This window comes from Leptinotarsa decemlineata, unplaced genomic scaffold (assembly GCF_025532065.1).
Source record: "Leptinotarsa decemlineata unplaced genomic scaffold, Ldec_3_MD MMD2_tig00003348_RagTag_RagTag, whole genome shotgun sequence".
NCBI classification, from domain to species: domain Eukaryota; kingdom Metazoa; phylum Arthropoda; class Insecta; order Coleoptera; family Chrysomelidae; genus Leptinotarsa; species Leptinotarsa decemlineata.
In genome coordinates, this window is record NW_027412588.1 from 717,182 (window position 1) to 730,945 (window position 13,764).

Sequence of the window (13,764 nt, forward strand, 5' to 3'; positions counted from 1 at the left end):
TTTTAATAGTGATCCAGTAAGTTTTCATTCTGGTTGTGTTCACGAAAATAGATTTATTTCCTACATACAAGATATCTAAATGATTTGCCTTAATAAATCCTCTTGACTTTTTCAATTATCTGGTTGGTGGTAGTTTTACTATCGAAGGAAGGTGAACTGTTCCGATTATACATGTGTTGAGGTCTCTGATACTTCCTAATCCCCCATGATTTTCCCCCTATTTATAATGGGTTCTTGTATGGAAGTTTTCGTAAGAGAAGATTTTCATGCTTACTTATGCTCAGGCTTATCCTTCAGGGACAGTTGATAGACAATGTATTTGTGCTTCAGTCTAGCGCTACTGATGAGACATATGACAGGTCGAAAAAACTTTGTCTAGTGTTGGAGCACGTACGAACGCTCCCTATTTATAATGGGTTCTTGTATGGAAGTTTTCGTAAGAGAAGATTTTCATGCTTACTTATGCTCAGGCTTATCCTTCAGGGACAGTTGATAGACAATGTATTTGTGCTTCAGTCTAGCGCTACTGATGAGACATATGACAGGTCGAAAAAACTTTGTCTAGTATTGGAACACGTACGAACGCTCTTGTTTTGGGGCTTTATATGATCCAATCCACTAATATCAAAGATAAATGAGGATTCTCAAAGAAGCTCGTTGCAAAGTCAAGCTTCGACATCGACCGTCGAATGAGATTCGCCCTCTGTTTTCCACTGCAACTTTCTCTTAAGGTAACCAGTTGAGATCATAAAACAAAAAATTATTGGTGATCCAACAACAAACCGCTATTTTCGAAGATTGTGGACGAATCTCTCGTTCAGCGGTCGCATTCGTAGCTTGGTTTGCAAAGGTTTGCTTTAGGGAGCTTCGTTCATCTTTGATATTTGTGAAATATTTTTTCGATTCCATAGAATTGTAAGGGGAGATACAGACTTTAGGCATTTGAGTCCAACAGTACATTGGTGGTTCACCCCAACACCACTGATGATACCTATGCTGAGTCGAAACGGCGCTGTCTGGTGTTGGATCACGATCGCTCTGTTTTTGGACTTTGGTTCCAACGTATTGTCTTGTATTTGGAGCTGAGACTGAATCGTTACTGAGACTTCGAGATTTAACCTTCCTTTTCACAGTCGACGCACATATCAATGATGCCACAGTAGCAGACGAAACGTTTGGTACCTCAAGTTACATTCGACCACCTTCTACCAGCCCGGGTTTGTTATCTCTAAAGGTAACTCCGATCGTGAAAGCCTATGTTCTTATATTCAACTGGTATTTTGTATGTACCTTATTGTTTGAATAATTGAAAAACCTGATTTAATCGTCATATCAGATTCGTTAGTCCGATCAACTATTATACTAAATGAATATTGAAAATACATAAATCTTATTTAAGTATTAGAAAATATCTGTGTTCAATTGAATATATTTCAAATTCATGCAAATAAAACAGGAGTATGGAAAATGTACTACATGGAAATTATAATTATAACTATTCAAAAACAGAAAGTAAGAATAGCTTTGAGATTTAGTATTTAGGTTAAAAACCAGGTTAAATAAGAAGTGTTGACCTTAATTTTCTTTTCATGACGAGCTCACTTAGTGTACAAATTGCTCTGAAAGACTCGTCCTGCAAGCTAGCATTGTTAAAAATAATCTCAATTGTAGTCGAAAAAGTATACTACAACTTTTTACAATGGTCTACTCAATGTTTTATGTTTGTAAAATGTTTCTTTGATATTCTGTTGATTTTCAATGCAATTTGGAGAGTTTTTCACAAGATTTTCTATTTGAGTAGACAGACCAATCCATCAAACACTCATTCTAGCACGCCTAAGTGATATGTTATACGTTTTTAGGAATTATTGATAGCATTTTTTTAATACTAGATTCTCTGAATAGGAAATATCGTATCTATAATATTCTGCACAGTTCAATTGGCAATTTAGATTTTTCTGGCCAAAACAGAATATGATATTTAATTTCTTAGACAAGTAATTTTTCTTCTCTAAGTTTTATTGTTTGCTTAAAACAACGATAAAAATAAAAACAACAATAAAAATTAATTGGCGTTCCGGGGCGAATTCATTGATTCCAGTGGCGCATTTGCTTTTTCAGCTGCAGGAAAACCCGGAAAAACCTGCAGCACCACATGAAGAACTTGAACTACCAATGTCCTCTCTCTCTCTCTCATAAAACAAAATGTAGGGTGTCTCCAGAGGTTCCAATAGATTCAATACATCGCCAGAACACTTAGTGATACGACTATCGTCAAACTTACACCAGGCCGTTTCGTATTTGACCAAGGCGTAATAATGACCAAATTCAACGCCAGAACGACAGTGAACAATGACTGCATGAATATTATAATGGTGGTCTGCTAGATTGAAATGTTCATCTATTTCGAACCTTCCAAAGAGTTTCTTGCTTCCGTCAGAGGTTGAGTCTTGTTTGAAGATCATCAGTGTTATTATTAGATTGACTGGTGCCTCAGCTATACTTGTTTCCTTATAACATCAATTAGTTTGGCGCATGTTTGGCATGTTTTTAAGTACCGCTCAGTAGAGTAACACTCTTTAGTGTTCCTTGAATTGCTGTAAAACATCATCGAACTTATGTTTTTTGATAGGTTCACCACTCGAAGTAGCTGGTATAATTTGTTTTCTCGGTATGTCCCATACAACACAATATTTATACCTCAATAAACGCATTCTAAATATTTGTAATCTAGATGTCAAAAATTTTAAATCCTTGATTTGAAAGGGTTATATTTTTAGGAGTGATTAATTTTTGGGAAAGTTTTTTGGCTTTCTACTACTCCATCTGATACAAAAAAATGGATGAGAGAATCTTCCAAAGAAAGGAAGGAAGTAATCAATTTGAAAATAAGTAACTCTATACATGGATGTGTAGATCATGCAAAGAAGTAACTTTCAGACACAAACTGAAAGAAAGTCCTCCTGAAACAGCTACTTTCATATAAACATTGGATTACACGAAAGAAAAAAATTCTTTCGAAACAAATACTTCTATATGAACACTGAATTATACAGAAGATACTTTTCTCTATTCAGTTTGTATATCGAACATTTGTTGAGGAATAAGAATCAGATATCATTCACATGAGTTCTACTTTGAATGAATGGTAATAAATTGTACTCACATGGAACATTGTCACCCTAACTGGTATACACCGTGTTTCGCCTTAAGACACTTGCCCTAAGGCTCTTCAGTACCAAATTGGATAACATTATAGAAAATACACACACTTCATTCATGAATTACGATTTTGAATGTCACGGAATAAGCTTGATCTGCTTATGTCATCGATGACATCGTAATGACATTCATTCACCTATTTATTTAATTACTTCTTTGCATGATCTACACATCCATGTATAGAGTTACTTATTTTCAAATTGATTACTTCCTTCCTTTCTTTGGAAGATTCTCTCATCCATTTTTTTGTATCAGATGGAGTAGTAGAAAGCCAAAAACTTTCTTTCCCAAAAATTTAAATTCTTATTCTATAGGATATGTATCATGAGCTTATGATCTGTTTCTTACCCCTGAAACATAATCTCGCGTTTCCGCCTGGCTTGATAATCTTGACCCCAAATTCACTATTTTTCGATATGTATTTTTGTTTTCTTGCTTAAGGCAACGACCCGACCTAAATGAGCTCGCATCTGTGCTAGCAGTAGCCGTCTTTTTTTGGGTCAAGGTAATACCTTGCAAATTTAATTTTGACAAAATTCTATTCAAGATCTCATCATGTTTTTTTATGCTGCTTGCGTGGATCAATATATCGTTCATATTTATAAATTACTCCTTCGAGCCCAGTCGGAATTTCAATGAAATTTGGAGGAAAATATTCTGGCACACAGGATATTCCAGAAGGAAATTTCTTGAAGAAAAATCTACCATATGATGAAATGAAAGTTGTTGAAAGCTGACCTTTATTCAACTTAATTTGATAATATCCACTAGTTGCATGTATTTTTGAAGAATATATCAAACCACTTAGCTGTGCTAGAGTGTGCTATCTTTTGGTAATGGAAAGTGAAAACGAAGGGCACTTTTGTTCAGGTAGTTGGATTCTCATTCGATTCAATCATGTCTAACTTTAGTGAGCGGCCTAAGTCTCCTCTTAACTTTGGAAGCAAAGCTGAATAATCGGTCCGAGGTACTGATTGTACAAACGTCAAAGCGTCTGGTTTAATCTCAACTCCACAATGCTTTGAAAGTGTTCTGAAATTACTGTTGAACTATATTTAAACAATATTTGACGACAAACATGTAATCATCAATTATGCAAACACTTTCAATTGGGAAATTCAGAACTTTAAAGCGAATTATACTATTCCTACACAAAATAGGTTACCGTAGCTTCCTAACTACGTGAATAGTATCTTCATTTGTAGCTTCCTCGTATGTCAAATCTATTTCAATTGTACACTGTATTGTAACTTGTGATCGCCTGCTGCTCTCACAGAATCACACGGAATGAACTTATTCCCCCCTGTAACATTTCGTAGGGAAAACACTTGACATCAGCGAAGAATTGAATCATGTGTTTGTGATTAAACAAAATATCTACATACCAACTGTCCTGCCTATCTAGGTATACAGACCTCTCCAGCCGTACAGTGTTCAACTGTATATATAGATTTGTTGTTGCCTCTACTTTATGCGCTTCAGTGCCCCCGTTTGCCACAAGCTCAACAGAAGATATCTTCGCTGGACACTTTTCCCTATCTTTGCTAGTATCCACACTGCAGTAGCCAATTGGACATTTTCTGTATAGGTGTAGATGGATTTCCCTCATTTTTGTACTATGATTTCTTTCTGTTTGCTCCACTTTCGACTAAACAAACAGACTGTTTTTGGCGAAGTATATTATTCTGCGTATTTTGAAGCAATGCAGATGCAGTGCTCTGCTAATATATGTAGACTATGTAGACTGGTGATGCAATTTTCCACTGGTTCACTTGTTTGCACTGGAGGGTTGAATTGGTATCTCTAATGCGTACGTTTCGTCACCGCTGAGGTTTTGTTGCAGTAAAATATTATCTGCCTCATTCCCCATGTGGAAAAATAAACTTGCTTCATTCATCCACTCTAATAGCAATCATTAGCCTCGTATATGAACCCCTTTTTTGGCGTTCGACATACTCTGTCCTTGTCTATATCAAAAGAAACGGCGAAGACGGTCAAATAAAATTGACCAATATAAAAACCTATTTTTTTGGAAATATTGATATCCCTGAGATGAAGGATTTCTCAAAAATCCAATTAAAAATTAATGATATTCTTTAGCTCTACTTGCCCGGTCATTGTCTATATTGAAACAAACGGCGAAGTCACTCAAAATAAAATTGACCAATAAGGAAACTCCATGCTTGACTATCGAAATGGAATTGGTGAGTCGAATCAAATTGTTGGGGCAGTAATATTATTTGTAATATATGTTATATATTTCAGATGGCCGGAGAGATCATAAGTCGACAAGTAGTTCATGATATACCTGTAGAAGTTATTTCCAGAAGACATTGGTCTGATTATGAAGAACCTAGATTCAATGACTTTCATGTAAATATAAATCTTTTATTCAGTAATGAACCATATACTCAGTAAGTACAAACTTTGATCATACGATGGTAGAAACAATAAAAAAATATGTTCCGCTAAGGTCGAATTTTTGCAATCATCGCTACCATTATCAAGGCGGGTTACTCTTTGTGAGCATATGTGCGTGTTTGTGTGTGTGCGTGCGTCCGTGCATGCGTACATGTTCAAACTGCTGGAAAGTAATTTCGTGAGAAGGAAAGATAAATAATTGAGTACTATTCTGATCATTCACAATCTGATTTCAACTTGAAAGCCACCGCTAGACAGCTGTTTCTGCCTGTTGGGCATCATCAGTACTGGGCAGGCGGTCCTAGATTGAAGACAAACTGTAAAAAACCAAGATAAATACTCGTTAGAAATCATAATAGTTTTTAAATTGAAAGGGTATATTTTTAGGAGAGACAGATATTGAAATACACAAAAGAAAAATACTTTTATATGAACGCTGAATTAAGCGAAAAACACGTTTCTCTATTCCGTTTGTATTCCAAACATCGAATCGAATAAGATACCTTTAATCTGATTTTATTTCTCCAATAATATGGCTGTAATGTAGCGAGTCTGGTATTGTGTTCGAATTCCGCAGCATTACATTGATACCCTTCTATATTCTGTCCAGCGAACATGATACATCAAATAATATTTAGCTGGCACTGAGATTTTAATTTCCTTGAGAATAGGTCGACAACTGTCTCGCTAATTTGAATTGAAAATAAATGCCAGTAAACGTTTTTGGAACACATAAACTTTTGAGAATTCTCTGTCTCGGTCCCACATTTTACTATAAAGGTCAATATGTATGAATGTTATTTCATTTGTTTGATAGCAAAATAAGCTTTATATTCAAGAAACACTTGCGAGATTTTTCCTAAACAGTTTCACAAAAACGCAACACGTGTTTTTCAGGAGTATCTATACTGTACGACCCAACAGCCTTCAATAATAACTCCGGCTGTGGAAGCCTATGCTGTTATATAGTTCGTTGAAGAGTCGGTCATCCAGAAGCGGGCTGATGTAGGTGCCCATATTATTGTAACATTTTCCCCCGTGTGTTTACCAATAATTGACTTCACTGAACAATAATCAAACTCAACTTTATTTCACTTTCAATACAACCACTTCAACTTAAACTTCAACTATTATTCAAGTGTCTATCGCCTCATTAGATCGCTCCGCGTGCCGCACTGTCACTTCTACTTGGCTGTGTCGATAGGCGAGTGGAGGCGGTTCGGAGACATTTATCTTTCTGTTATTTGTTCCACAGAAAATTGAATTGCATTTTCAGAATTAGTGTATTCAACCTGTGATAGTGTTTTAAATCAATATATTTTCACTAACTGATACAATTTACTTCAAGATTGTCATGATTAGCGTTTTACAATAATCGTTTTACGGTTTGCTACAACATCGGATATTCTGTGGATGTTCAATTCAGGGCGGAATATCCTTGGACATGAAATAGATATCCACAAAAGATACCATAGTGAACTTGGTATGTATATCTTTTGTTGGATATTCTGTGAACATCCATGATATAAAAAAGGTACTATATCTTATGAACATCCATAAGATATATTTTACATACCCATCGGATGTAGCGAGCATGGTGATGATGAAATACTGATATTTTTATCAGTATTGCTTAAAAAAAATGATTTCTCTAATGTTTCAACTATGTTATGTAAATAGTCAACATTCTAAAAGTTTTTTGAAACGGAAAAGTATAATTAGTATTCATCGATGTGAAGTTTTGATAGTACAAATAATATTTTGATTATACTCCCCCCAACTTACAAAATTTTTCGATGTAATTTAAAAAAAAATAAAAAAAAATTCAAATATGAGTACATTTTCTATATTTTCTTTTGTCTGTACCTACTTTTATCTTTATCACTGAATATTTATCAATTATAATTGTAGTCGAGTTTTTCATACTACTACTGGTGCTAACGTTTGGGGGAAGTTGTTCGAAATCTAGGACAAATCGAGTTCAAATTGTATGCTATTTTCAAATATTCAGTGAATATTTTTAGATTGATGTTTGATGTCATTTTTGTTTTTTCTAAGTTGATTTAATTTAGTTTTTCTTTCATATATCAGCATTTCTGATGGATGTTCATGTGTCTTTTGATTTATCAACTCTGAGGTGATTTTATCTCGTCTCTGCTTTCTGGAATATACGAGAGACATCAAAATATATTTGAGTTTCAGTTTGATTTGCTGCTTTGTTTGGTTCTCTTTTAAGTTTTCTTACAGTAAAAAACTTTCAGAAATTAACATTAGGAAAATCGATTTTTACTATAGTGGGTGCATAATGAAATTTTAAACTTTTATTAAAATAGGACTTGTTTTTACTATATATATTTTATCTCACTATCATAATATTTTCGTACCCAAATGTTGATCAAAATAAAAACGAATATAGTTGCAGACAAAAAAAATCAACTTGTCAAAAATATGTTTCAATTTTTGGGAAAGAAAGTTTTTGGATTTCTACTACTCCATCTTGATATCAAGATGGAGTAGTAGAAAGCCAAAAACTTTCTTTTCCAAAAATTAATCACTCCTAAAAAATATAACCCCTTCAATTCAAATGTTTCAATTGTGTTGACATACTGGCAGAAATGGAGGCAAGCGGTAAAATAATAATACACAACTGTTACATTCAAGCATCAGCAAACGACTAACTCTTTATTAAAAGACAAAACACAACGTGTCAAAGAAATAAACTTTGCAGCCAGTGCTGCCATCCGTCATAGTAAAAAATGTTATTCTGAGATATATTCAACAAATTGTCACAGTGTTTCAATTTTTTTATCATGTGTTTCGTCGATAAATTTCATTGTTAATTCTACCTTCAGCTTTTGTAGGTATCAATACAGATGCCAAACTTGAAAGCCTTGAAAAGTATCGTGGAGAAAATGAAGAACATGAGTCACAGTCTTATAGTTAGTGCAAACAAAAATGGAAGACTGACGTTTCAGATTAAAACAAATGTTGTCAGCTTATCTTCCCATTTCACAGATTTGAGCGTTCAGAGTTTTGCTGGTAAGAACGTACTTTCAAATAGTTCATTTCATCATGTATTTTTTTTAAAATTTATTTAAGTTGGTCAAATTCCCACATACAACGATGGAGATGAAGATATGAATGCTCAAGTAATACGTTCTACTGTTGATATCAAGAAGTTTTTAATATTCCTCTCTGGCCTACAAATAAATAACTGCCAAACTTTTTGTAGTATAGTTGAAGGAAAAATGGTGAAGTTGAATATGGAACAGCCTGGTGCCCTTTCCATTCAGATATTCCTGGCTGAATTGAATGTATAAGGAAAACATAAAAGTATCAGTGCCACAAATATCAAAAATATAATTCCAGTTGACTGTAAACAGCATTTTAAGATGATTTTTTATTTTTCTTTCTAATTAGCGGACCCGGCGATTTTCGTACCGCCTTGGAATCAATTATTAATGTGTTCAGTTCTGAGCTGACTCAGATGAACAGATTGATACAAAAAACTGTTGAAAATATGTTTCATAGATACATACTATATACGTGGTAATTATTAATATTTAGGGTTATTCAATATTCTTTACAGAAAGTAAACTTAGTAATCAGTAGATTTCAACTTTGAAACAGTAGAACCATGACAGGAGATGTACTGCAAAAACAGTGAATACGGCGTTCCTCTCGTGCGATTTCCTCTTCTCTGTAGTTGATTGATTTGCAATATTCTGCAGACTATTTGTGTATGTATGTATCTTGCTTGCAACATTGTCAATAATACTGTGATAGACATTACATGACTTTGCTTCTTTTAGGACGTAAAAATCATTCATGTGCGCACAATTAAAAATGCCATAACTTCAATTACATTTATGCGCACAATGACAACTGGAATAACACTCAACCACCACATGAGAAAGAGGTTTTTACATGCCTTGATATTGAAGGTATTTGAAATTAAACTGAAATAAAGATATGATGTACTGTTTGGAACCTTTGGAGTAGTAATGAATATGACTGGAGTTATATCCCAACAACCGTTATTTTCAACACCTCGACTCATGTTTTCTCTCTCTTGAAGATGATCACATGGTGACTGAATTATGTGTCAAAGTGTTGAAAATAATGGTTCGCTGTTGGTATAGAACTCCAGTAATATTGAAATAAGGATGTAGATATCTATTAACCTACAACAGTCCTTGGATAAAAAATATTGCGTTACCATAGTGACGAAGAATAACTTATCAGGAGTGTCAGTGTAAATATTCTTTGAAAGACATTTTTTGTGGAGGAGTTGATGTTCTCCGATATTTTTTTGGTATGTAACCTTGCACAATGTGAAAAATAAATATTTATGGATGAACCGAGAATCTGTTCAAGTTTCTAGTTCACCTTTTCAAAAATTACTGCGTAATATAAACCACTGAAGAGTCCAATTAGTCAGTAACTTGCCGTATTTACAAATTTGCACGAAATAAACGAATTGATCAAAACGATACAATTTTTAATACTTTGCTTTTTCAATATCTAAAAACCTCAAGGAATGCCAATATAAATTTTCACGTCAAAAAATCAAGCTAGAGTTGCCAATTAAATTTAAAAAAATGTCAACAGAGATTGTGAAAATTGTAAAGTTGGTATATCAAACTGTCATGAAGTACCTGTATCCGAAGGAGTTATTAAGGTATACTTAATACCCTTGGCGATCAGTGTTTTTCATATACGTCTCTGAAGAATTGGGAATGCAAGCTTCAAAAGAGATGCACTTTGCAATCAAGATGGCCAGTTTCTGAATCCACCTCCGTGATATCATTGCAGCTCATGACATGATTATTTCATTTCTGGTGATTGGTAAAAGCAAGTTTATAAAAAAAACAAATTTATTCATTCATAGTCCAACTGTATGGTATCGAACAGGTCATTTACACTTAATATAATAATTATCCAAAGTGGATATAATCAAAAAAAATAATATACAATTCGAGATGTATATGCAGATTTGAAAGAATAAGATTAATAATAAATACGTATACATACAAACATGTAAATATACGTTATATACATATGTCGATATGTTGAACTTTGTGATCATTTTATTAAAATAATGAGAACTATAAATTTACATTTACATTGGTATAGCAATCGCCCCAAACGTGATGGCGAGCAATCGCGCAGGTAAAGACTCTCCCAACTAAATTCCTATTGGATTACGATAAGCCCCTTGCCGGTCAGTGTGGTACCAATAATAAGTTTTAATTGAGGTAGCAAATGGAACATGAGTTCTTTGTAATTTCTTTTCATATTTTATTTAGTATTGTAGGTAGTAGTAGTAGTTTTGTTATGCGACATTTTTTCAGAAACAACACAAATTATTCAGACAATGCCAAACAGAATTGGAGGACAAGTAATGATACGCCTCTGTACGAAGCATTCGTATGTCTAACGAGAGCTGTATTGGGGGTTATATTGAAAATGAGTTTGTGCTCATGGGGGCGGGCTCTCCATCACGTTTGGCGCTTGCTGTAAATACATTGTTAATTGAACGAGAATTGTATGATAATGTATTGATTAAAAACCGATCCCGCGATAAGTGATAATTTCGATGGAAAAAAGTTCGAATAAAATTTTTAATTTCCACCATAGTGATCGTCGAAGTTTGCACTACATATCATCGTTTGATCAACTTCATCAAAAATGAGCCGAAGTAGTGTTGAAACTGCAATATTCTATGCATTTCTTCTAATTGAGACTATGAAAAAAAAAAAGATGAACCGAATACCCGAACAAAAAGTGGACGAATAAACAACATATAAGGCCAATTCCAGAAAGAAAAGTTGTTAGCTCTCCTTCTACACCATCATCATAAGAAATTGATCTGGAAGATAGTGATTCACCCATAAAATAGAAAGAATAATCCACCTCGAACAAGGAAAACGAAAAGTTAAGAATAACCAAGAAGCAAAGTGAACAGAAAACCCATCCACAAGAAAACCAGTTTCAGGAACGCCAAAGACTTACATCTCTAGTAGGACTCACAGGGGTCTGAGAAAGTAGCAAATAAAGAATTTTGTTGATACCTAAGGTAGGCTTTTAATACTTACTTTTATTTACTAGCGCGCATTGCTACTGTTTTATCACTTAGGTATACAATATCACTCATGATAAACTCTCTTATAAAGAATCTCAATCTGACTCAATGTATTAGTTCATTGGTGATGGATCACTATATTTATAATTTTATTTGAAGCAAATAGAGACTTATGTTCTAGATAGTGTGGATGAATTGAATGAATTTTACAGTATAAATAGTTCGAATGAAAATTTCAAGCTGATCCAAAACAATATTGGAACTATTGCAAAAAAATAGATGAATTTGAAATTTTTTTTTGAAGCAGTTTCAGTCATCATCCGATTGCATTGTTCTCACGGAAATTCGCTATGTAAAAGAGGTAGAAATGTATAACATTGATGGTTATATCACACTCTATTTGATAAAATTATTGAACTGAATGGCTCTTTTACGATTGAACTTAAACTCTACATTGATAACGAATATATGATCATGCATGCCTCATATAGGGTCCCAGTGTCCTCCGTACGGGTAATTAGATCTGGGTAAGGGGGCGTGTTCTACAACGCCAGCTCCGTCGTTCACGCTTACCCTTCGTCGTAACGACCGGCTGGCCTCCCAGACCTGAGTCCTAGGGATTTCAGGTCTCACCTTCGGTCTGGGTACGACGGGAGGTTGGTGTACCTCGATAAGCCCTTCTTCCTGTCGTGATCGATGGGTATTATTTGTGGACTGGCCCTGCCATGAAGCCACCCCCAACTCTTGGCCGACTTCAGGCCTACTGGCCTACTCCTGGTCTACCTCCACCCCCTAGTTATTTCGCTACAGCGCCAGTTCTGGGCTCGTTCTGGACAAACGGCGCACCTGTGCGATGATTGTTCTGTTCCCAGGGACCACTAAAGGTTTTCCTCTGGGGGCATCGCGACGCCTGGCGTCGGAAGTCCTGAAGTTCATCGTCCATCACCACGTCTTCATAATAACGGCACTCTTGACTCTCTGTCGGGGTTAACAGTGGCGATGACTCTCGAAATCGCCAGTTCTACAGGATGGCTGTACACCCTGTATACGTCTGGTTTTGGGGTTACCACAACCAACTAACTAACTTTTCTCGGACGTTCGCATATTTATATAAAATAGGCGAACTCTTCCCGTAACATCATCCGATGCCTTTCGACCAATCAACGGTCTCTAAAATCGTGTACACCAAATTCCGATGTCTGCAATCGAAAAAAAACTCATTTAATATGGATTTGCCAGCGTTTACGACCCTGTTTTTATGCAGGCGCTGGTCTTTGAAGTACACTCGCCGCGCTTGAACTTTTCATTGATGTCCACGAGAAGATGTTGAACAATTTTTGGACGAGCAGTACCCACAGGAGGCCACTATGTTGATGAAAAATCAACTGACATTACTCGACAAAAATCCCAAAGGAGCCAGGTACTCTAAAGAAGTCAAGCATTTTGCTTTGAGCTTATTTTTATTAGGACCAGAAGCATACAAGAAATTATCTAAAGTTATGAGATTGCCATCTCCCTCTACTCTGAGAAAGCTGACTGAACATTGGAAAATTACCCCAGGATTCAATGAATTCATTTTTAAAATTTTGGAATTAAGAGTACCTTTGATGTCAGGTAAAACTAAGGATTGTATTTTATGCATTGACGAAATGTCAATCAAATCAAATTTATTTTATAATGTGTCAAGAGACGTCGTCGTTTCGACTTTTATAAAGTCATCCTCAGGGCACTACAAAGTTGCAGTGAATCAGATATAAATACACACATACAGGTGAAAAATTATTAAAATTTGCGACCAGAATCACTTCTGCGGATGAGAGGTCAAGATTGAGTAAATTTGGTACAATTCAATTGACAGTAAAAATGTAATGTAGAGGACAGAGGAGGTCAATTGAATTGTACCAAATTAATGTACTCAATATTGACCTCTCATTCGCAGAAGTGATTCTTGTCGCAAATTTCAATATTTTTTTACCTTGTGTGTATTTATATCTGATTTACTGTAACTTTGTAGTGCCCTGAAGATGACTTTATAA

At 35.0% G+C, this 13,764-nt stretch overlaps 2 protein-coding genes across 2 annotated transcripts in view; one reads left to right on the forward strand and one right to left on the reverse strand.

Annotated features, from left to right (window-relative positions):
- Hus1-like (Hus1-like checkpoint clamp component) overlaps nt 1-9,028 on the forward strand; it is a 52,665-nt gene extending 43,637 nt beyond the window's left edge. Inside the window, exons 3-6 of the mRNA XM_023160464.2 lie at nt 5,323-5,426; nt 5,488-5,595; nt 8,505-8,682; nt 8,743-9,028. Of these exons, the coding sequence (XP_023016232.1) occupies nt 5,323-5,426; nt 5,488-5,595; nt 8,505-8,682; nt 8,743-8,963 (611 nt within the window). The 3' untranslated portion in view covers nt 8,964-9,028. The remainder of the gene's footprint in view (nt 1-5,322; nt 5,427-5,487; nt 5,596-8,504; nt 8,683-8,742) is intronic.
- Nucleotides 1-13,764, reverse strand: part of LOC141483432 (uncharacterized) — a 392,800-nt gene that overhangs the window by 166,036 nt on the left and 213,000 nt on the right. The gene's annotated exons all lie outside the window — the stretch shown is intronic.